The 25,494-nt window shown below is 38.0% G+C and overlaps 1 protein-coding gene across 2 annotated transcripts in view; it reads left to right on the plus strand.

The window, feature by feature from the left end:
* Positions 1-25,494, plus strand: part of CFAP54 (cilia and flagella associated protein 54) — a 334,936-nt gene that overhangs the window by 11,964 nt on the left and 297,478 nt on the right. For both annotated transcript variants that reach the window (XM_047743150.1, XM_047743152.1), the window contains exons 4-9: positions 4,596-4,767; positions 9,391-9,449; positions 14,870-15,013; positions 16,722-16,835; positions 16,959-17,060; positions 19,566-19,764. In XM_047743150.1, coding sequence (XP_047599106.1) covers positions 4,596-4,767; positions 9,391-9,449; positions 14,870-15,013; positions 16,722-16,835; positions 16,959-17,060; positions 19,566-19,764 — 790 coding nt within the window. The remainder of the gene's footprint in view (positions 1-4,595; positions 4,768-9,390; positions 9,450-14,869; positions 15,014-16,721; positions 16,836-16,958; positions 17,061-19,565; positions 19,765-25,494) is intronic.

Below are 25,494 nucleotides of genomic sequence, written 5' to 3' on the forward strand. Positions count from 1 at the left end.
TGTTAATTGCTACTATTCATTCACTGGTCGAGGGGTTGTGAGCAGTTGTCAGGAGCTATCTTCTTCAGTAAGCATTATATGAATGGTCTTCTTGTAGCTTCATTACAATCCTAGAAGGTGGATATGGTCATGCCTCTTTTACAGATGAGGAAACAGAGGCTAAGAAACCTAGCCCCTTAACGCAATGGGCAATGTTAGTGTTTGAACCCTAATCAGTCTGATTCCAAAGCAATGTTATTCCAAACTTGGTGACTATTCAAACCTTCGGAAACAGCATATGGTTTACTAGCAGAAGATCCCAAGGCGTGTTTGGGGCACATTGAGTGGTTCAGTTTGGCTGTACCCTAAGTACGTGAATCAGAATACTGGGCAATATAAATTGGCATCCCATTGGGAAGAGTGCTGAATGAAAAGCTTAGGAGTTTAGACTTTTAAGTCCCCTCCTATGTCACCCTGGTCCACGGCCCCATCTTTTTTTCTCGTACTGTTACATGTTTCTGCTTCCACCCAGCCTCTCTGGCTTAGTACCGGTGCACTGTGAGCTCCTTCTGGAAAGCTTGTCTCCGAGATATCTGTGTGGCTCATCTATCCCTTCCTTCAGGTCTCTTGCACTTCATGCTTTATTTTTCTTTATATTACTTATTATTACCATATACATTTTTATTTGTTTATGTTTTTATTGCCTGTCTCCCCTTTTAGAATATGAACTTTGTGAAGACAGGCACTGCTCTAGTCTCTAACCTCTAGTGCCTAGAACAGTGAATCAGTTCCAAACTGCCTTTTTTTTTTTTTAAGATTTTATTTATTTATTTGGCAGATAGAGATCACAAGTAGGCAGAGAGGCAGGCAGAGAGAGAGAGGAGGAGGCAGGCTCCCCGCTGAGCAGAGAGCCCGATGTGGGGCTCGATCCCAGGACACTGGGACCATGACCTGAGCCGAAGGCAGAGGCTTTAACCCACTGAGCCACCCAGGAGCCCCCCAAACTTCCTTTTTTCCAAAGTCTTTGGAGACAAAACTGCTGCACATACAGTAGGATGAAAGCAGTAGCTATTTTAGCTACAATTTATTGTTAGCTGTGCAATGTATTCCTTAGTTGACAGCTTCTAAATGTCTTTCATTTGCTTAGGATGGCATTTGCTTGTGTGCTCTAAGTTGCTTAAGAAATGTTTTCAGTGATGGATAAGAAAATGCACTTAATAAACTTTGGAAAGATTTTTTTTTTTTAAAGATTTTATTTATTTATTTGACAGACAGAGATCACAAGTAGGCAGAGAGGCAGGCAGAGAGATAGGGGGGAGGAAGCAGGCTCCCTGCTGAGCAGAGAACCCCATGTGGGGCTCGATCCCAGGACTCTGGGATCATGACCCGAGCTGAAGGCAGAGGCTTTAACCCACTGAGCCACCCAGGCGTCCCTGGAAAGATGTTTTGGAGATTGTGTCACAATGATCATGTAATAGATATAATAGTATATAATAGATGCTCAATAAAGCTTTACTAAATGAATGAATAAATACTACACTGAATAGTTTAGAAGGACAAAGACTAGAGGCAGATGGTAAAGTAATGAAGCCAACATAAAAGTATGCCAGCAGCATCCTTGTGAAGGGCATGAAGATCTATGAAGAATTAGTTTTTTTAGAGGTTCTGGCACACTGTGTTTCTCAATAAATATCTGTAAAATAAGTGAGTAAGAGAACGAATGGATTGAAAATGTAATCGAGTAGGAGCTGGACAATGAAGAATTTAGAGGTCTTGAGAGGTTTTGTTAGAGAAATAGATTTTAGAGTTAGATGCATAAAAATTATAGATGAAGTGGTAATAATGTAGAATTTACTTGTCAAATATTTTTGTGCAGAGATACTCCTGTTTTTTTAATGATCCTCTTTGTGGTAATGTGGGGAGGCATTGTGGCAGAGTTGGTAAGAATTTGGTCTCTAGAGCCAGCCTGCCTGGGTTCAAAAAGCTGCTGTGCCCCTTCCTAATGATGGGACCCCAGAGAAGCTATGTAATTTCTTTGTGTCTCAGTTTCCTCATCTGTAAAACAGAAATAACAATAAGACTTACCTCAAAGGATTGTTTTAGATTGTTGAGATAATAAAAGACTTAGAATTGGGGTGCCTGGGTGGCTCAGTGTGTTAAAGCCTCTGCCTTCGGCTCAGGTCATGATCTTAGGGTTCTGGGATAGAGCCCTACATCGGGCTCTCTGCTCAGCAGGGAGCCTGCTTCCCCCTCTCTCTCTGCCTGCCTCTCTGCCTACTTGTGATCTCTCTCTCTTTCAAATAAATAAATAAAGTCTTTAAAAAAAAAAGTCTTAGAATAGGGCCTGACACTAAAAAAAATATTAGGTATCACTATCGGCTTCTAAGAGAGAGCATTTTGAGGATAACTGTTCCAAAATGCACATGCAGTCAATAAATCTCTTTTTTCTGTGATACCAGTTATAGGATGGCTAGAAATAGTCTACATGTATCCCAGTGGGAAATCACATGTGTTAGAGGAAGGCCCATTTGTGCTAGTGCATGTGCACTGCCTCAGCTTTAGCAGTAGTGATGATTCTCTAACTAGAATCTCTCTTGTGAGATTTATGTCACAAACATGTCACACTCCACATATCCTAAAGTGAATTCATTCCCTTTCCTCCATAATTGGCACCAGCCACTCACCCAAACAGAAATCACTGTAGACCGCTTTCTCTCTTTTGCCTCCCACATCTAAATCCCATGGACTCTGGGGCGCCTGGGTGGCTCAGTCAGTTAAATGTCTGCCTTCGGCTCAGGTCATGATCCCAGGATCCTGGGATCAGAGTCCTGCTTTGGGCTCCCTGCTCAGTGGGGAGTCTGCTTCTCCCTCTGCCCCTTCTCCCCCTCATGCTGTCTTTCTCACTCACTTTCTCTCTCTCAAATAAATCAATAAAATCTTAAAAAAATTCTAAATCCCATTAAGTCAGATAAAACTTAAATCTCTCCTTTTGCGGGGCACCTGGGTGACACAGTGGATTGGAGATCCAGCTCTTGGTTTCAGCTGGTGTTATGGTCTCTAGTCCTGGGATTGAGCCCCAGGTCAGGCTCTGCACTTAGTGTGGGGTCTGCTTAGGATTCTCTCTCTCCCTTTTCCTCTGCCCCTTCCCCTCCCTTCTTGCCAGCATGTGTGCACATGCTCATGCTCTCTCTCTCAAATAAACAAATCTTAATAAAAAAATTTTTCTTCCTATTCATCCCTGATTCCAGCACCTATTTCAGGACCCTGGTATCTCTGGACTACGTCAAAGGCCTTTGAGTTTCCTAGTCCCCCTGCCTGTAGCTTTGTGCTCCATACTCTGCTTTTCATCTTCCCCAATTTTGTCAGACTTGACTTCTGAACTTCTAAACTGTAAATCAGATCATTTTATTCCATTGCCCCTTGACTTTCTCCTTTGGCTAAAGTTCATATTCCTTGGAATGATGTGAAATGTTCTCTATGTTCTGACCATGCACCACCTTAAGAGCCTAATCTCTCTCTTTTTTAAAGATTTTATTTTAAAATAATCTCTACATGAACATGGGGCTCGGACTCAATGACCCTGATAACAAGAGTGGCAAACTCCACCCACTGAGCCAGCTGGGAGTCCCAAAGCTGATTTTTTATAGTAATCTCTACACCCAACATGGGGCTGAAACTCATGATTCCAAGATCAATAGTTGAATGCTCTTCCAACTGAGCCAGCCAGGCATCCCTCATCTCTTTATTTTAAGCCTTTTTACCCAAACTTACAAAAGACTTTCAATTCAGTGACCACAGCAACGACTTTAAGGATTCCTAACATTGCGTGTGCCTGGAATGCTTTTCCCTCTGCCAAGAAGAGGGACAACATCTTCGTCCTTGAGTCCCTATTGCTTAGCAGAATGTGGCAAATAGAGGTGTGCAGCAGACATTTGCTGAATGAATTGTGTAAATGGTAATAACTGCATCGAGATTAATAGATTAAAATACTAATGAGGAGGGTTTACAAAGTGTAATTCAATTCTATATTGTTGGAAATAAAATTTGTACCTTTTTCGGCTTTTGAAATTTTTGTGACTAAGGACAAGTAAGCTTAACTAAATGGATGCTTTGAAGAAACCTCTTTTACTACATTTCTTTCCATAGGTCTTAGTCCTTGAGGGCTGTTTAACAAAAATCCATAGACTGGATGATCTAAATAACATCAGGTTCTCTGTTCTGGAGGCTGGGGACCCAGGGTTAAGGTGCTAGAGGATTTGGTGTCAGGTGAGGGCCCACTTCCTGGCTTATAGATGGCTGTCTTGCGTCTGTGTCCTCACAGGGCAGAAGGCAGTAGGGAGCTCTTTGGGAGTCTCTTTAAAAGGTACTAATCCCATTCACGAAAGCTCCATCTTCATGACAATCTCTTCCTAAAGACCCCACATCCAAATACTAGGGATTAGGTTTCAATATGTAAATTTGGTGGGGTCCCAAACATTCACTCTATAGCACTATATAATCCATTTAAGCAGAATCATTTCTATTTTCTTGTCTTTTTTTTTCACATTTTAAGAAATGCTTTTCTAAGTTGCATAAACCTTACTTATATTCTTATTTGTATTTTCCTTCTGTTTCAGTTTCATGCTTTAAGTAGCAAAAATATTTGCAAATATGAGCTGGTCTGTGACAGTGATGTGAATCTGCAGAACAAAGACTCTGTGACCCAGTGTCTGCAGATTCTGTCCTCCTTAAGGCTTATAATGCAGGTCGCTTTGCCACAGGAGCACCTTTGCTGGATTATCTTCAATGGTAGGTGCCAATGTCTTCTATTTTTCATCACAACTTTCAGAAAGTTATTTAGATGCCAAGTTTGATAATAATTTGATTGATTATCTTGGCTAAGTGGGTGATGGGTATTAAGGAGGGCACTTGTGTTGAGCACTGGGTGTTATATGTTAAGTGGTGAATCATGAAATTCTTTCCCTGAAACTAATATTACACTGTATGTTAACTAACCAGAATTTAAATAAAAATTTAAAAACCACAAAAAACCAAATTACATATCCAAATTCTAAAAAAAATTCTTCTAATATAAATAAGTAATTTCTTTTTTTTTTTTTTTTAAGATTTTATTCATTTATTTGACAGAGAGAGATCACAAGCAGGCAGAGAGGCAGGCAGAGAGAGAGGAGGAAGCAGGCTCCCTGCTGAGCAGAGAGCCCGATGCGGGGCTCGATCCCAGGACCCTGAGATCATGACCTGAGCCGAAGGCAGCGGCTTAACCCACTGAGCCACCCAGGCGCCCCTAAATAAGTAATTTCTTTAAAAAAACCCCATTCATTTCATAATAGGATGATTATGGGTATTTTTTTTTCGTCCTTTTTATATTTTTATTATATTTTAGTTTGTCCCCATAAGCAGGGACTTACAAAGCATGTCTTTGGGTTTCCTGCTCAAGGGAGGGTCAGAGGCTGTGGAGATAGTCAATTTCAGGTATGAAGAAGTAGGGCCCATGGTTAATATGTAAATATAAGTGGAAAAGGATCAAAGGACCACGGCAGGTTAGACTGGTTCTAAGCATCATCCATTTATTGGTCCTTTCCCCAAATGCTTTGTCCAGTAACTATTGCTTTCTTCTCACCAACCTTCTCCTCCTACTTGCTTTTGAGTGAGGAACTCTGAGAATGTATGTGTACATATGTGTGTGTAGTGTATTTATTTATATATCTACATTGTATAGATATGCAAATATACATATATACAGTATAGTTGTCTTGTGGAATAAATCTTAGCTATCAAAATATAGCATCTATTTTTCTCTTTAAGGAGTTACAATTTAAATTCTTTTTATTTTTTACTTATTTATTTTTTAAAAAAGATTTTGTTTATTTATTTGACAGAGAGAGAGAGATCACAAGTAGGCAGACAGGCAGGTGGGAGGCGGGGAAGTAGGCTCCCTGCTGACCAGAGAGTCTGATGCGGTGCTCCATCCCAGGACCCTGGGATCATGACCTGAGCCTAAGGCAGAGGCTTAGCCCACTGAGCCATCCAGGTGCCCCTTAAATTCTTTTTAAAGTTACAGTCAGTCACCTACTTTATTGATCTCTGAATAATTTCTTAAAAGGAAAATGACAGTGTGTAAGACCAGCACCAAATACCTTGAAAGAAAACATATTGGATTTTCCCTCATCCATGACAACTGAAAGTACATTTCCTAGCCTTTTCCCTCTTCCTCCTCCTCAAATAATTTTTTTTTGATATTTTGATTGAAATTAGACCTTAACATTTGCTGCCCAAGATGAGCCTGATTTTGGAAGAAATTTTCAGTCCAGTGACTATTAAACTTTTTTGTTTGATCGTCTTCAAGAAGATCTGTGATTCCCTGAGGAGCCACTGCTGTCCTTCCCCCTAAGTTTCTCACGTATCTTGGCAGGGACTGACCACGACCAAAGGTTCTGAGCTCAAGAAGGAGTGGGTGGGCTGAGGGTTGGGTCTTGCAGTTGGGCCTTGTTTGAGAGGTGGAATAACATCCTGTCTGCAGTCTTTTTAAGATCACATCCAAAAATCCCAATATTCTAAAAACAGAACAAAACAATAGTTTCTGTGTCTTCTACAGAACTTTATTTGATGTGTGCTTTTATATACATATGGTATCATTCTTTGGATTTTTATTGTTTCCTAAATGTTTTTTTACTCAATACCATGGTTTTAGAATGGAACCAGGTTCTTATATATAAATCTAGTTAATTAATTCTGTCTGTTGAATTGTATTCCAGATATCCATACACCCCTCTAGATGGGCACCTGGTTTGCCCTACTTCTAATTGCACAGATGATTCTGCAACAAATATCCTTATGTGTGTCCTTTTATAATCCTGTGTTAAAGTTTTCTGGGATTTATGTCCAGCAGTAGGATTGCTGGGTTGTGGAAGATGCATATACTTAATTTTTTCTAATTACTGTCCCTGTTTAATGGACTCATCTCAAAGTTATTAAGTGCAAGATATTGTTCTAAGTGCTGGGGACATAGGAGTGGACAATAGACAAAAACTGTTTCATGCTTACATAATGCCTCAGGGAGATAATAAATCAAAATTAAATGGTGTGTCAGAGAGTGATGAGTGTAACGGAGAAAAAGTGAAGAAGGATATAGAGAGAGCAGAGTTTGGGCTGGGGCTGGGCTGCTATTTTAGGCAGAATGATCAGGGAAGACCTCACTGAGATGACACTTGAGTAAACATCTGACTGAGACATTTGGATATTTGGGGGAAGGGCATTCCGACTAGGGGATTAACAAGTGCAAAGACCTTTTAGTTTTTAAAGTTTGGAGTTTGAGTAATGAAAAATAAATTGACCTACAATTTATCAGAATGCATTTTACCTTTTCTGTTAGACATTAAGACGATTCTCTTTACTTTTAATTGACTGTTACACATCACACTCTTGGTTTGTTTCTTTCTTTCTTTCTTTTTTTTTTTTTTAATAAAGATTTTATTTGTTCATTTGACAGAGAGAGAGAGAGAGAGAGGCAGGCAGGTGGGGTGGGAGCCCAATGCGGGGCTCAATCCCAGCACCCTGGGATCATCACCTGAGCCAAAGGCAGAGGCTTAGCTCACTGAGCCACCCAGGCGCTTCCACACTCTTGGTTTCTTAAAGATAGTTAACCAATTTTAGTTCTTTCACAAACTCTAACTGGGTGTATGACAGTTGCATAAAACCTTACTTCACAACCAACCTGAACCCAACTCATTCAACACTCACATAGCCGGATTATTTTGGTGGTGGTCATCTTTGATGAAAAGAAGCCACATGACAAAGCAATAAACTCGTATTAGGGATTTGGTTAAAAATAAAACAAAACAAAGTTCCGGAATAGCCCGAGATTGTAAAGATTTAAACTGTTTTCCATTTTATGTCATTTACTCTCTCTGTCAATCTTCTGCAATGGGAATTTTTGGGCCAGGCCAAGATCCTGAACCATCAAAGAAGGATTCAGTTATAGTCAGCACATTAATATGGTCTGGAAAGGTTAAAATCTTATTTTAAAAATACAGAGGGCCCTAGTCATTCTTGAGGGCAGTGTCCTGAGGTCTTCTGAAATTCCCTAGTTCCTCTTACTGACATGTTTACACAGGCTTCTGGCTTACACCTGAATCACATGTTTTGCAGGGAGGCATGAGTTTGCTGTGGGTACCCTTACTTGGTGACTTTTAAAATAAAAAAACACAGACATTTTTGTTTTTAAAGATTAAGAGCAGACGTAAACAAAGCCAAGTTGAGTTAAGAATGCTGGGCTTGAGCTGTTAGTGGCCAAGTGGTTCTTCCCCAGTGAACCTTTTGTGAAAGAACTACTGCCATGTCCCTAGAGCAGTCACACTAAGAAGGCTGAGTCCTTGAATGTTAAGGACCCATTGCATTCTCTATAAAGTTTATGGTGTTGCAAGTGTTTGAAAGTTTATTCAGTATTTTTTTGTCACTGACTTATGTAATTAATGTTTATTATGCTATGCTTACAAGTGTATTTTAATCAACTGATGTGTGTTTTGGAGCAGATGCTGTTTTTTCAGAAGCTTTTAAAGTTTAAGTGTGAACATGGATTTGTAATTGTTGAATTTGGATGGTTATGAATTTTAGATCAGATATTTTATAGAAAATATTTAGACTACTTGTCATTATAATTACATGCCTTTTAAGGCACGTTACTATCTTTGGGGTATGTTTGTAGCATGATAATGTCCTTTGTATACAGAGAGATGTCTGGTGATGTTTTTCCCCACCCCTGCCCCAGCTCTGCCAGTTTTCTACCCTTCTGTTTTCATTTAAATAATGGCCTGACTGTAAAAAACAAAAAACAAAAAGCCATACTTGAATTCTCTGAAATAGGAGTTGGAAATGCTGTTTTTCACTAGAGTGCTTATAAGACATACCTTAATGAAGGGGTAAATATTATGAGACTGCAAATAAATAAAATACAATCTATTATATGTTTTGATTTTTAAGTTATCATGAGTTTCCTTGTTTCCTTGTTTAGTAATGTACCATTTTGATTAAATATGTATTCTAATCTTATTTGGAGATCAATCTTTAGTTTTTCAATCATAAACCATAGGCACCAGTAGCATTTTATCAAACCACAGGGTATATAAATTATGCTACTTAAATATTCTTTTGTTTAATATATTTCAAAACTTATGCTGCCCTTCAAATGAGGAGAAAAGATTCCTGTCTCCTTTACTTAAAATGTGGTCAAATTAGTTCTTTATGATTTGGCTGCAAGTTACAAAAAACTGTGATGGTTATAACTCTAACCATTATCAGACTGTCTCATAAGATCACTTGTTTAAGGAACTATAGACTTAAACCACAGAAGTCAGGATATAAAATTTCCATTATTTACTGTAAAATATGTTAACAGTCTTTTTCTTCATCTAGGTACCATTTACATTTATACCATTTGCAGAAAACTGATGATCATAGGTCAGTCTTCCAAGGTATGAAATTTACTGACAAAATATCTTGCTCTGTATTTCTTGTTTTTCTCAAGACTTTTGTTAGCATTGAGTGCTGAACAAAGAAAATTAGTGAATTACATAAAAAATTTAATAAATATTTATTATATAGTTTTACTATTCTTTTACTTTAACATGATCATCTCTAAAAATAAAAAGATAATAAAATATTAATAAAAAAAAGAATTCCTAAAATTGATAGATAATCTCCAGTGTCTCTCAGTCTCTCAGATTAGTCATTACTTGTCAAATTGATACTGAACATTTCTCTGGTAACTTTATCTTTAGGTAGGGTGACCATCCATCCTGGTTTATGTCTGTTGTCCTAGAGTAACTGTTAATAGTTATTATTTATTATAGTTATTAATAAATAGTCATAATTAGTAACAAACAGTTATAATTAATAACTAGTTATTAATAAGTAATTATTAATAGCTCCCTTTTGCTCCTTAAAGTATTCTGGTTTGGATGACAAGGTATGGTGACTCTATGTATGTTATGGAGTTTGGACTTCAGTGTCCTCCAACAGCTTGGACTTGACTTATGGTTCACATGCTAGTTGGGTGAATGTCCACCTAAACACTGTCCCAGTTATGACCTGAGGGCAAGGGGCCTTTATTTTACAATAAGATTCATACTTAATAGTACTTAACCACTCAGTTTTAGCTTGAGGAAGTGGCTGACACTTCCCTTCAATGTTGGTAGCACTTTTTGTCTGTAGGAGACATATTTCTTCCGTGTGTCAATGTCCAGTTATTGGAATATAGGCCTAGAAGAGAGAATACGCTTCCATCGAGAGCATGCTTGAATTGTTTCTGCTATCTTAAACATTACTGCTTTTTTTTTTCCACTGCATACAAAACCTTATGCTGAATATTCTAACACTCAGTGCAGGTACTTTTTTTCCCCTTATTTCCTAAAAATATAGCCTACTATCTTAAAATTTGACAATGCTTAAAAAATAAAAATGGAAGCAAAGATACTTTCGTGCTGGATGCATAACATTAATTATGTGTTCTCTTTCTGTTTTGTTCCTCATTTTAAAAGCTCTATTACTGACAGTGACTTGAGCAGGCTCTGTGCTTTGAATGTAAATTGAAATGAAGGGAGACTGTTTCATGAATAATGTAAATGTGGCCTACACACTATTCCAACAATTCTACATTCAGTTCCAGATGATTTCCTAAAGAGAATTTGCATACTCCTGTTGCACTTGCCGTAGCAACAAATACTGCTGCACAGAGCCATCATAGTTTGGTCTGCTACAGCATTTGTCTGCCAAAGCCTCGAAGGACAGAGATAACTGTGCCAAAATTTAACTGTTAGTGTTTGTACTTATTAATGCTGAGAGAATTTTAGCTTCATGTGATAGTCATCTCAAAAGTATTTCTTATTTAAATCCTACATAAGACATCTCCTCTCCCCCTTATTGAACTTGAGCTTTTGTCTGACAAAATAAAGGCTGAAGGAGGATAATTCCCAGTCTTGTGGGATAGGAGTAGGGAGAATGAGAGATGCAAGAATTTTGGGTAGTGGGTGGTCATACGGTTGGCACTTGAAGATTGAAATGTGGTTCTTTCAGTTTGTTCAGTATAAGAAATTTCACTGAAATTAAAAATTTTCATCCAGAAATTCCCAAGCCCTCAGCTGGTGAGTTGATTCCTGAGCTGTAACGGGGACAAGCCCTTGGAGGACCAGCCACATCTGAGCACTTCTCAGTATGAGGGATTCTGATTCTGCAGTAGTTTTAGAGTTCCAGTCTGTTGTAGCATACAACAGAAAGAGAAATTGACATGGAATACTTGGGCTTTTCCTGGGGTCGTCCTAGAGCAATCTAAACTCCTATTCATATAGGATCTAGACATTATGGCTACCATTTGTTATTACTGTTGAATCCCTACTGTGTGTTAGGTATTGTGTGAAGGGCTTTGCATATATAATGCTCAATGTAGGTGCCTTATGAGGTGGGTACCACCATCATCATCATCTGTTCAGTGAATGCCTACCATTTATCAGGTATGCTGCTAAGCACTTTCTTCACGTATTGTCTCATTTAATCCTCATACCATCACTTTGAGAAAGGTGCTATTATTGCCTTCATCTTAAAGACGAGGAAGCTGAGGCTCAATGTCTCTCACAGAAGTGTCGCTGAGGCCAATGCTACGCTGTACTGCCTTTCAACACCACTAGAGTAATGCATGCCTGTTGACTAAATTTAATCCTGTCATGACCCATCCTATTTTGGTTCACCCACTCAAATGGAGGAGCCATGTTGGAGGGTTAATGGTTTTTCAACATGACTCTATTTCTGAAGATGTCCTCAAGACCAGGACTGACCAGGGACTTTTCCCCAGATCAGAAACACAGGTCATCAGTATAACCTTAGGGAGTGGAGGGAGGCAAGATTTCTGAAGGCTCTTTTCCTAAAGACAAATCACAATTTCACTTTCACTTGTGGTTTAATCTGTAGTTTCTCCTGAGGCAATTAAAACTGTATGGTACTCAGCAAACATAAGAAAATATGGTAGAATCTATTCATTTAAAAAAAAAGTTATTTGTTTTATTTTACTATATAACTGAAATAGTTTAGTAAAATTTTGTGGTTTGAACAATTATTGTCAAATTATTCCAGGTACCATTAGGTGAACCCGAAATCCAAACTTTGAAATGCCCGTCAGTGTTGTTTCCGGTCAAGGGTACAAGCTGACATAAATGATGCTGCAGTGCCATCCTGTGGCCGAGCTGATAAACCGTGGGTTTTTCCTGCTCTCCACCTGAGCCAGGCTTTTGCTGGGCTCTTATAACTGGGTTTTTCAAAAAATTTTTTCCCCTCTGAAGACAACAGTTCACTGAAATCCCATCAACTTTTTTTTTTTTTCTAAATTAATAATCTTTCGAGATTTTAGGAGCAAGAAAAAGGCTACAAATTAAGATTTGTTGTTGTTTTAGAAATGGCTTTTTCGGGCGCCTGGGTGGCTCAGTGGGTTAAGCCACTGCCTTCGGCTCAGGTCATGATCTCGGGGTCCTGGGATCGAGTCCCGCATCGGGCTCTCTGCTCAGCAGGAAGCCTGCTTCCCTCTCTCTCTCTCTCCCTGCCTCTCCATCTACTTGTGATCTCTCTCTGTCAAATAAATAAATAAAAAATCTTTAAAAAAAAAAAAAAAAAAAGAAATGGCTTTTTCATCTTTAAACCTGTCAGTTTTTCAAAACTCTAAGTAGAATGCTCGGTTTCCAGAACTCCCCCTTTGTCAAGGCTGCTGCATGTAGTGGAAGGTACGCTGCTGTGCTTGGGAGTCCAAAGACCTGAATTCCAGCCCCAGCTCTGTTGCTTACAAGCAGTTTGGCCTCTTGGAGTTAAATTGGGTTACTTTTAAGGTCCCTTCTGGCACTAAAATATGTAATTGGCATCTTTTATTCTAAGTCTGCATATGAACCCAAATGTAATATGAGCAATTAGTGACTAAAGCTATTTTTATTTTGAAATGTGAAATTTCTAATATCAGGGATTCCAAGGGGTTTTGAAAAGATATGTGAATTTAAGGGGGAAAAATTTATACACGGTTTGATCCCATACCCCCACAAACCTCAACAGTCCATATGCAAAAATCCACAGTAGGGTTTTTGGGCAACAAGTGTGAGAAAATTCATTTGGATGACTGCTAATTCCACCTCAGTTCATAGCGTGGCAAGGTTAGCATACAACAACAACAGGAATAAAGCAACCCTGGGCCCACTTAGTAGAGATGTAGTGTCCAGAACCAGGGACTGAAAGCTTCATTTTATTGTGGAGAAGTCATGCACCCCAAAAGACATTGGCAGCTTGGAGCAAAACCACAGGAGACTAACCATGATGGGGAAGGGAAGTCAGTCCTAGGAGATCTAAAAGCATCCAGGGTTGGTTATCCTGGAGAGAGAGAAGGGGAGAAGACAGGATGCATAGGTGGTTTTCCGATTCTTGGAGAGCTGTATGTTGGAAGTGGATTTGGGGTGGTTCTGTGCTATTCCAGGATGCGTAACTAGGACCAGTGCACTGGAGGTATATCAAGGTGGATTTCATTTCAGATTAATGAAGCACTTTTCATGTTTTAGAATTGTCTTCTGATGCCATGTGGCACATTCCTTGTTGCTAGAGGTGAGAACTCTTGGTTTGGAAAGGTATAGGACATTTGGTGGTGGTGCCAGTGATATTGGTAGGGATGAAATTAGACTGACTTTCAGCCCTTTGATTCTGTGATTACTTAACATAGTTCCAAATCTAGCATCATTAACTAGAGATTTTTTTAATGAAGGTCAGTCAGTCAACATATATTTATATAGTATTTATCATTACATGCCAGATAGTTTTAGGAGATGGGGATATGGTGGTGAACAAGACAGACTAGGTCCCTTTCCTAAGTGATTTTACATTCTGGTGGGATGAGCTTAGTGGATAGCAAAGAATATTATAATTCTGTGTCAAACTCTGCTCTATTTCCAGCACTCTCTTTTCCTTTGGAATCAAAACTGACTAGATAGTGGAGAATTCTGGCCTTTCAGATTTCTTTTTCTTAGATGAGAAAGCTGAGCTGCTTGCACATGTGTTGTACGTACTCTCTTTGAAGGCTCCAGAGATGGTAATAGGGTCTGAATGTTACTAGTGTTTTATCTATTTTTACTATTAAATGCTATGTCAGTCGGCGGGGGTGGTTTGCTTCATGACTATGAAGCTCCTGGATCATTCTGATGATTTGCCTTTCCAAGAGTTGACTTTTACAGACATATTTTTCCTTAATTACTTCCTCAATTACTGAAGGCCAAATTTGTTATAGGAAGAAGAACTTTATTCTGCTGTCCAAATTTATTATCATTATTTTCCCGAGATTCTCAAAGACTTGTTAGTTCTCCCGCGTTGGTTCTGCTGACTTTGAGGTTGTCCACTGAATTCATTTACTAGCAGTTGGAGATATCTGCTATGTACCTGGGATTCTTCCAGGTGTTGGTGATATAATAAAAAAGTGCCATTCTTTTCCAAGAGATTACAGTCTAGCTTTGGAATCACACACATGTGAGCATATTAATGTCACTGAATGTAATGTAGCTATGTAGGTAGAGAAACATCTATGTAAATTACCTCCTACACTGCTGGTGACACTTGAAAGATATTAATAAAAACCAGTTGAGTTCATAGCACTTTAGGAGCTAAGAAGGAAGACATTTAAAATAACTAACTTGAGATTTTGAGTTCTTTAAATTATTCCTTTGCTTTTTAAATGCTTCTTTTCTCTTGACTCACTATTTATAGTATTTTTGGTTTAAGCAGTCAGCAGCTTGTGCTCACAACTTATAATTAGATTATATTAGATAGAAACCATCATTGTTACCTTAAAATGAAAATACATTCGAGTGTCCTCTTTCTTCCTCAGGCCTTAGAGTACCTTCTGTGGGCCAGCATGTGTATGGAATGCTCGGTCCCCCTCCTGTCTGTCAGATACTTGACCTGGAGAGCTACTCTTTACACTGCCGTCTGCCAGTGCTACTATGACTGCCAAGCTGGCATTCATGGAGAGGTAGGCCACTTTTCATTCTCAGGATTCCAGTTTTTAAAGTATAAGTTATTTAGTATTTTCTTCTTCAGCTGTCCAGCAACACAAACACAAACAGACAAATGTAACCTAAAAAATTGCATTGGGATGAAGACACAAGTCCCAGGGTTTATTTGCAGAAATGTGCTTGGCTTCTCCATTCTGTTGATCTCTTGTTCTACATTCTGCTCTCTCCTTTCTTCTCCATTCACTTCTGTTTCCTCTGCCCCTGTTCTGAACAAGTTTCGGATACCTTCCTCATTGGATGCTTTTATGCAAGTCACTTTCCTTCCCTGTTTAGTTTTATATTCTGTTTCCCTACAGTCCATTGTCTTGCCTTTCTCTGCTTCCAGCTGCCATTTGTTTAATATATGATATTTCTTGTTTTTCTTCTTTTCCTGTGTATCTTTTAGCCTGATTACTTGAAATATAACTTAGGGGCTTCTATTAGCCCTTATGGTAAATCTGTGTCAGTGAGAAAAAGGTGCCTTCTCTACAGTATATGGTACCTGGCTTGTCACTAGATGAGGGCTTGGTGAGAATCAGAAGTAGGCAGCCCTTCCTTCAGGCCAACACATCCCTGCACCTGAGTGTGTGGTCTGGTGAGTGCAGTGGGGGGTGGATTGCAACCCTCACTGAACCTCTTGACTGGAAGTCTTGAGCAGGACAGAGCCTTCACACTTGCACAAATCTTCTCTTCACATCCTGTTCACAGCCATTGGGCTGGTTACCTGCTTCTTTACATTAAATGTTTCCTGTCTAAACTTACTCTGAATGGCTGGATGGTAGTGGCTCATCCTGAATAGCCTCATACAGCCCTTGGGGGTACATTTTCTAGCCCAGAGTACATTCTAGAAACTACTCACCATGCATGTATAGTTAGTTACAATGTACTAGTGGTGGTGTGTTTCTGTAGCTATTAAAATTGTCAGGGAATGGAACATATACACAGTTTAGACTATTTGATTCCTATTGGAATTCTCCCTTGTTGGAAAATTTAGCCCTTCATGTATGTTATTATGTCTAGAAGGATCTTCATGAAAAATTATAAGTTGTAGATGAAACATTTCAAAGAAATGGTAAAACAGATGACATAAATTGAACTGTAGAGAATCATAATAATGGTGATCTGATTAAATAAGCAGATCTCCTTCCTTCTTTCCTTTCTTTCTCCTTTCCTTCCTTCCTTTCTTCCTTCCTTTCCTCACATATTAGTAGATACTTCCTATATGCTGGGTACTAGAGATACAAAAATAAATAAGACCATATGAGGACCTCACGATTTAGTAGACAAAGTGAACAGTTGACTAGATAGTACCAGATGCTTTAGTAAGAAGGTCAGTATTTCAGAGAGGTGAGTATGTGTGTGTGTGTATGCGATACCAGAGAAGTGATCATCTATATGAAGCTACAGAATTTGGCTTTTCTTAAAAGAAATACAGAATTCTGGCATTTTCTTGATTCATGAAGTTAACATATCTGACAGCTTATTAACTTTAGACCTGTAGAATATTGGGACGCTTGTAGGAAATGATCGGCGAGATAGTTACAGTGTTATAAGGAGTTAGCATCAACCTAGAGTTTAATTTACCAATTAAATCAAATATCTGGGAGAATAAAACATGCTGTCTTGATACATTTTTAATCACTACTCTCATTTATTATGAATTAAATTTATTTTAATTGCATACAGGCATTTGCTCGGCGTGCTTTAGCTAAAATTGATGAGTTAAGGCAACTGGAATTAATGAGTAACTCACAATCACAGGAAGAATCCGGAAGACATTATAGAGAGGCCACAATAAAGGTATAAAAATTTCATGAAATGAAAGAAATTTACTGCACTATATAGTTGATTAAGAACTTAGTATTAGTGGTTGAGAAGTGCATCCCATTGTTACCTCATATATAATTCTTTTTTTTGAGACAGATGGCAGTGATGATCTTCAAAAGGGGAGTATTTGAATCTAGAAGAAAAAGCAAAAGTGTCTTTAGACCAAAGTTAAGAGTTAACCTGAGGGAAGCTCAAACCGTAAGTCTAAGAGTATTTTCTCTTGTTCAGATTCTTTTTGCAGGATATTTGTGTTATACCTCCCATCTTTGAAGCTTGGTCACTCAGTATTAAATCCTACCCCCAAATATTTTCATTACTATTTAAAATTTTAGTGGTTTCCAGTTCTTTGTTATTCTAAATATTGAAGTAATCAACAGCTTCAATATACTATTTGTTAAATTTCCTATGGACAAAATTAAAGATGCAGGACTTGAATCAAAGGATACAATCACTTTTATTTCTCTTGATATATATTCCCAAATTGATTTCTGAAATAGCTATGCAGAGTACAGCCTGCATGTACCAATCCACTACAAGTTGTTATTGTTTTGCTATTTTTTTAAAAAATATTTTTATCTATCTATCTATTTACTTGAGAGAGAGAAAGAAAGAAAGAGTAGCGGGAAGGGCAGAGAAAGAGGGAGAGAGAGAATCTAGGACAGATTCTGCGCTGAGCGCAGAGCCTGACTTGGGGCTTGATCTGGCAACCCCGAGATCATGACCTCAGTCTAAATCAAGAGTCAGATGCTTAACTGACTGAGCCCCCGGGGCATCCCTCTCTACTTTTTGAATAATTCAGTTTTTATAAATGGCTTGTCATTTTAACTATTTCTTTGATCCAACTTTCCCTTATATTTGTGTTTACTCTTGTTATTTCCTTTTTCTGTGAATTTTGACTTCCACAGTTTTGACCATTTATCTACTAGTGATTTTAATTTTTAAAATATATTTGAAAAAAATATATTTGAATGAGCTCATCATTTCTTTTTTAAAGATTTTATTTATTTATTTGACAGATAGAGATCACAAGTAGCCAGAGAGGCAGGCAAAGAGAGAAGGGGAAGCAGACTCCCTGCTGAGCAGAGAGCCCGATGCGGGACTAGATTCCAGGACCCTGGGATCATGACCTGAGCCGAAGGCAAAGGCTTTAACCCACTGAGCCACCTAGGTGCCCCTGAGCTCATCATTTTTATAGACACTAATATTTTGCTTGTCATGCTTGGTAACCCATTGTTTTTTTATTGCCTTAAATCTTTTTTATAGATCTTTTAAATATTTATGTTTTAAAATCTTTTACTTGGTATTCATCTACAGCTTTGATAAATATTCTATTTCACTTTTTGTTAGTTTTCCTATGGTATTTCTAAAAGCAATTTAAGTCTAATCTTTGGTTTTTATAAGTTCGTTTTGAATACTTCTAATTATTAGAAAATTTATAATGCTTTCAAGTATAATTTTAGAAAGCTCTGTTTTAACATACAGTAAAAATCTTAGAAGAAACCCTTACATCTGTTAGGAAAGAGGCTAGGGCATGAAGTTCAAGTTTATTGAGGTTTTTAACCTGTAAGTTAACCTATGGGTTGAAAAGTCATAGAAGCTAATGAGTAGAGAAGTTGGTTGTTTGGGGAAAAATACTCCAAAGCAGTTTTAACCCTGTTTATGTTTTTCTGTCTTTCTGACTTTGCCCCAAGATGGAGAGGAACAGGGGAATCATGGGGAATACGACAGGTATCTTCTAACTGGACATGGATTCTAGAAAAGTTGACCAGAGCTACTTCTTTTATTTACTGGTAATCTAAATACAGAGAACAGATTTGTTGCCTGAAGAATAGTGTAGTGGCAAGTCATAGGCAGGAGGGGAAATCATTCTGGGATGATACAACGTACAGTGGCTGGGAATTTATACAGGGCTCTAACAGCCATTAGCATATTAGTGTATAGCTGGTCAATTCTTCTTTCATTAACTACCACAAGATCAACTATTTATACTATAAAATATTGTTTCAAATTTGGGTTTAAGGATCTTCTGCATTAGAATTTCCTGTGGTGCTTATGAAAAGTGCCCCACCTAGACCCACTGAATCTCAAGATTTGGTCTGTGAGTCTAAAAAGCACTCCTGAGAGATTCCTAGGCAACCGAAGTTTGAATATCGTTCCTGAAGACTGTAATTAAGGTAACATAAAGCATATGGAGATTGATGTTGCCCTAATAAAAAGACAGTAATAAACAGCCTTTATAAAAAATTTTTTTCTTAAAGATTTTATTTATTTATTTGACAGAGAGAGAGATCACAAGTAGGCAGGGAGGCAGGCAGAGAGAGGAGGAAGCAGGCTGTCCGCGGAGCAGAGAGCCTGATGCAGGGCTTGATCCCAGGACCCTGGGATCATGACCTGAGCCGAAGGCCGAGGCCTTAACCCACTGAGCCACCCAGGCGCCCCAATAAACAGCCTTCTAATGCTGCCTTGGAAACATGGACATAAAGCAATAGCAGTCTTTGATGTAATGGTGTCATGACATCAACTTTAATGGAGTCTGGAGAAACACCTTGGAAATGAACACCATAAAAGTAGCCATCTCATTGACAGGCCAGCCACTCTCTCTTTTAGCATTAATGAAATATGCCTTGCTTATCTTTGCTTATAATATTAAACACTGTAGAACTCTAAAGAGGTGGACTGTAGTTTTTTTTTTTTTTATTCCAGTTGCCATGGCCACGTACTGTCACAGAGCGGTTGTTGGATGAGATGTTGGATAGCACTGCATCCCGGTTTCTGGCCGTCTTAGAAGCTCTTTCTGACTCAAATAGGCGCACACTACAAACTGGACCTATTGTTACAGATGAAGTAGAAGTTCGTGATGTTGTCTCAGAACTGTTTATGGCAGGAAAGGAACTTTTAATAAGTAAATAATTTGTTAAAATAATGTATTATGGTATAACATGAAAGACAAAAACTTTAGTATGGTATTCCACATATAAGAAAATAATACCCAGGGGCGCCTGGGTGGCTCAGTGGGTTAAGCCTCTGTCTTCAGCTCAGGTCATGATCTCAGGGTCCTGGGATCGAGCCCTGCATCGGGCTCTCTGCTCAGCAGGGAGCCAGCTTCCCTCTCTCTCTCTGTCTGCCTCTCTGCCTACTTGTGATCGCTCTCTCTCTGTTAAATAAATAAATAAAATCTTAAAAAAAAAAAAGAAAATGATATCCAGTTTTTTTAATCTTAAATTCGCAATCTTACTAAACACAACTAATAATTTAAATAATTTATGAGATTTTCTTTTGGATTTGCTTAGGTGTATAATCATTACCTGTGAATATTGACTATTGTATTTCTCTCTTTCCAGTTCTTAATCTTTTAATTTCTTCTTTCTTGCAATTCTTGGCTTATTGCATTGGATAAGATCTCCAATAAAACATGAAATGGAAGTGGTAATAGCGGATACTCTTGTCTCATCTATGGTCTCACATAGAAAGCTTTTGACATTTTACCATTAATTTTGATGTTTGCTGAAGGATTTTTTAAGATACCTTTTTGTCCAGATTAAGGAAGTTGCTGTTATTCTTGGTTTGCTGAGTTTTGTTTGTTTTTAATTATGAATAGTTGTTGAATTTCATCAAAAGCCTTTCCTGGATTTATTGAGTTGATTGAATGGATTTCTAGTTTATTTCTGTTAATGTGACAAATTACAGTGATTGCTTATCTAATTGTTAACCACTATATTTTTGGAATAAATCTAATGTGGAGGTAAGCATTATCCTTTTTATATATAATTGATTTTGTTTGCTAATGTTTATTATTTTGCTTCTGTTCATGAGACAGATTTTCCTTTCTTGTAGTGTCCTTTTTAGGTTTTGCTTTCAAGGTCATATTGAGCTCATATAAAGAGTTGAGAAGTACATACACTCTCTCTTTTATCTGAAAGATTTTGTGTCAGACTGATGTTATTTCTTACATGTTTGATTGAATTTACTGGTGAAGGCCTTTGGAGTTGGAATTTTCTTTGTGCAAAGGTTTTTAACTATGGATTAAAAATTTCCCATACATATAAAATGATTTAGGTTTTCTTTTCATTAAAAATATCTTCTATTAGTTTGTTAAATAGGACTTGAAAAAAATTTGATTTTTGATCCAATATTTTCAAATTTTTATATAATTGTTTATAATATTTCACTATGATCTTTTTTTCTTTTTTAAAGATTTTATTTATTTGTCAGAGAGAGAGGGAGAGAGCGCGAGCACAGGCAGACAGAATGGCAGGCAGAGGCAGAGGGAGAAGCAGGCTCCCTGCTGAGCAAGGAGCCCAGTGCGGGACTCGATCCCAGGACGCTGGGATCATGACCTGAGCCGAAGGCAGCTGCTTAACCAACTGAGCCACCTAGGCATCCCTTCATTATGATCTTCTTAATGTTAATAAGGTCTGTAGGTATCTGGGCTTCTCTTTTTCATCCCTAATATTGGTCAGCTTGCCTTTTTCTCTCATCAGTTTCATCAGGAGTCTACCAGTTTCATTAGTCTTTTTCCATGAGCAGTGTTTGTATTTATCCTCTCTATTGTATATTATTAGTTTTTGCTCTTTATTATTTCTCTTATCCTACTCTCTTGGATTTACTTTGCTGATTTTTAAAAAGTTATTGACTTGGAAGCTTAGATCATTGATTTTTCAGGATTTATCCTTACTTAACATATGCATATTAAGACATTTCTCTCTAAATGCAACTGTAGCTATATCCCTGAAATTTTCATTCATCATATCTTCATTATCATTTAGTTAAGAGTATTTTCAAATTCCCATTGTGTTTTTTTCTTTGATATCTGAGTCACAAGTCAAAAAACATGGAGATACGCTAATTGTCTTTCTGTATTGATCTCTAGCATACTTATATTGTGGTCAGAACATATATTCAATTTGATATTCTTTGAAGCTGTTGAAATTGTTAAGTTGTGGTTTATGGCCTAACTTGCCAGTTTTGGTAAATAGTCTGTATGTACTTGAAAAGACTATATATTCTTTCATTGTTGGGTACATCGCTTTATGGATAAGTTCATTAGGTAAAGTTTGTGAATCACATAGTTAAATCTTCTCTATTCCTACTGATATTTTTTGGTCAACTGGTTTTGTAAATTGCTGGAAGGGAAGTGGTAAACATCATCTGCTTTGCATTTCTGTTGGTGTGGAATTGATACAGCATAGGGTATGTGTGTATTTTGCTGTAGCAGATACTGTTTTCCAGAATGATTTCTTTTTTAACCAGTTTATACCACCAGCAACATTTTGTGAGAGTTCTAATTGCTCTAAATTTGGACACTTAGATGTAAGATTTATCTTTTCATTTGTCCATTCTGGTGTGAATTCAGTAAATTCAGTAGTATTATGGATTTAATGTACATTTCTCTGATGAACTTCAACTAATGAAGTTGGGTACTTTTTCATACATTTCTTCACCATTTGGATATCCTATTTTTCAAAGTGCCTGTTCAGCTTCGTTGGAGGAGGTCATCAAGATGATATGACCACCAGTTAATTCTTGAGCTGGACCCAGGCATTTGAAGGCTCCTTATACTCCCCATCTTCCACCCCACCCAGTCTTTGGTGTGTATGTCCTACCTACTATTTTTATACTAGCAGTGGTTTCAAGGATGTAGCCTTGTGAGAGTAAGGTGTTGTTGAGACCAGGTGGATGGTATACATGACTGAACCCAGTTAAATCTTCTGTAGAAGAGAGGCAGGCAGAGAGAGAGAGGAAGGGAAGCAGGCTTCCTGCTGAGCAGAGAGCCCGATGCAGGGCTCAATCCCAGGACCCTGGGATCATGACCTGAGCTGAAGGCAGAGACTTTAACCCACTGAGCCACCCAGGCGCCCCTCCTTTGCTTTATTAAAACTACCACTTACCAATCTGGAGTGGTCTGCCTCATTTTCAGTCTCTCTTTGCCCTCTGTGGTTGGGGGCCAGTTTGTGAACCATCTTTTGTCAATTTTTCTATAGAGCTATTTGCATTTTTCTTATTGGTTTGTCAGAATACTTTATAGATTCTGGATATAAGTTCTTTGTTGAATATATATATATTACGAATACCTTTTCCCACTTGGTGGCTTTCCTGTTCATTCTTTTGATTATATCTGTTAAGGAATAGGAATTCTTGATTTTAATGTAGTCTACTCTATCAGTATAGCCTTTATAGTTAGCCACTTTTGTGTCATATTTGAGAAATCTCTGTACTGTAATGTCATAAAGATATATTCCAATGTTTTCTTCTAGAAGCTTTATTATTTTTCCTCTCACATTAGGTCTCAATTTTGTTTTTGTTGGTATGAGGTAGAGATCAAGATTTATTTCCATATAACATCTAGCTGACACAGCACTGTTTATTGAAGAGACCTTCCTTTCCTCATTGACTATAGTATCCTTTTGCCATAAACGAAGTGACTATACATGTGTTTTTTTACTCAGTATAATTACTTTGAGATGTATCCGAGTTGTGTGCATTAAAATAGTTCACTTCTTACTGCTGAGTAGTAGTCCAGGGTATGGGTGTGTCACCATTTGTTCGACTGTTTACCCGCTGAAGGACATTTGAGTTCTTTCCAGTTTTTGGCTCTTAGGGTACAGCTGTTACAAACATTTGAGTACAGTTCTTTGTGTGCACATGCATTTTTACTTCTCTGGGATAAATGCTCAAGAGCATAATTATTGGGTAAGTGTGTATGTTGTTTTGTGGAAAACTGCCATATTTTCCAGGTTGACTGTACCATTTTACATTCCTACTCACAATGTATGAATGATCCAGTTTTATAATATCCTCGACAATATTTGATGTTCTCACTATTTCTTTTAGCCATTCTGAGAGGTGTCTAGTGATATGTCATTGTGGCTTTTCCCTAATAGATAATGATGCTGAACATCTTTTCATGTATTTATTTGCCCCCTTCATATTCTCTTTCTCTTTAGTGTCTTTTGCCCATTTTCTAACTGGATTGCTTCTTTTTTCTATTGAATTTTGAGAGTTCTTTGTTGTATGTTCTAGATACCAGTCCTGGTCATTGTTTTATAAGACAGTGCATACACTATTAAGCTTTTTCCTTCATCTTTCCCATTTTTCACCACTTCTATCTAAATTCATTTCTTTTTGCCCAAAAACAAACTATAAGAGCTTTGAAATAATTTAGCTAGATAGAATATTTTGCTTAGAAGTTAGTTTCTATTAGAATTTTAAAGACACTTCTCTGTAGTCTTATATATGGTGTTGAGAAGTCTCTCAAGGTTTAAACCTTATTGTTTTACAGTTTTAGCTTTTACAGTGTCTTTTCCTATGATGTTCTTACATATTGTTATACTTGGTCTAGGGGAGGTTTGGTAATACAGGAGGTACTTTGAGGTCTTACATCTTTCTTTCATTTTTTTATGTTACTTCTTTGTTCCTTCCCCTTATGTTTTCTTTTTAAAAATTCTCAGGGCACCAAGGTGGCTCCGTCATTTAGGCATCTGACTCTTGGTTTTGGCTCAGGATCTCATGCGTCATGAGATGGAGCCCTGTGTCTGGCTCTGCGTTCAGCAGGGAGTCTGCTTGAAGATTCTCTCCCTCTGCCCATCCCCCCTTCTCTCATAAACAAACAAACAAACAAACAAATAAATATTTAAAAACATTCTCTGAGGCGCCTGAGTGGCTCAGTCAGTTAAGTATCTGCCTTCGGCTCAGGTCATGATCTTGGATGGAACCCCATATCAGTTTCCCTGCTCAGTGGGGAGCGTGCTTCTCCCTCTCTCTCTGCCATACCCCTGCTTGTGCTCTTTTGCTCTCTCTCTCAAATAAATAAGTAAAATCTTAAAAAATAATTCTCTGAGGGCCCTAAAAGACAGATGTTAACACATCCACTTTCTGTATCTTATTTATTCATTTATCTATTTACTTATTTATCTATTTATTTAAGGTTTTATTCATTTTATTTATTAGAGAGAGAGAGAGCGCACAAACGGGGAGTAGCAGGCAGAAGGAGAAGCAGGCTCCCTGCTGAGCAGGGAGCCTGATGTGGGACTCAATCCTAGGACCCTGGGACCATGACCTGAGCTGAAGGCAGATGCTTAACTGACTGAGCCACCCAACGTCCCTATTTTATTATTTTAATCTCTTTATTCCTTTCTGTTGCCTTCTGGGAAGGTTTCTCAATCCAACTTTCTAGGTTACTAATTTGTTCTTTGGTTCTTGCTATTCTATTCCATTCATCTATTGAATTCTTTGTTTCAACAATAAAATAATTTATACCTAATCTCTATTTGATTCTTTTTCACAGCAATTTATTCTTGCTTCATGTTTGTAAAATCCTCTCTTATTTCCTTGAGAGGGTACTTACTAAGCTTTCCTATTTTTCTGCTTCCCCTGGTAAAAGATGTTTTCATTAGTGGTCTTTGTTTCAAGGTGTTTGTGTTTTTAACTTTATTTTTTCATGAGCTTACCTTCTGTTGCTCTGGAGCAGTCAGCTGACTTGTCCACAATATCTACCTGAAAAGGGAGGTGAAAGCCTAGACCTTAGCATGTGTACTTTTAAGTGAGTTTAAGGGGTGTGTGTGTGTGTCTGTCTGTATCTCTGTGTGTGTGCATCCCCACATGTGCATCCTGATCTGTAGGCAGGGGATTTCTC

The sequence above is a fragment of the Lutra lutra genome, chromosome 8 (genome assembly GCF_902655055.1).
Source record: "Lutra lutra chromosome 8, mLutLut1.2, whole genome shotgun sequence".
Taxonomy (NCBI): domain Eukaryota; kingdom Metazoa; phylum Chordata; class Mammalia; order Carnivora; family Mustelidae; genus Lutra; species Lutra lutra.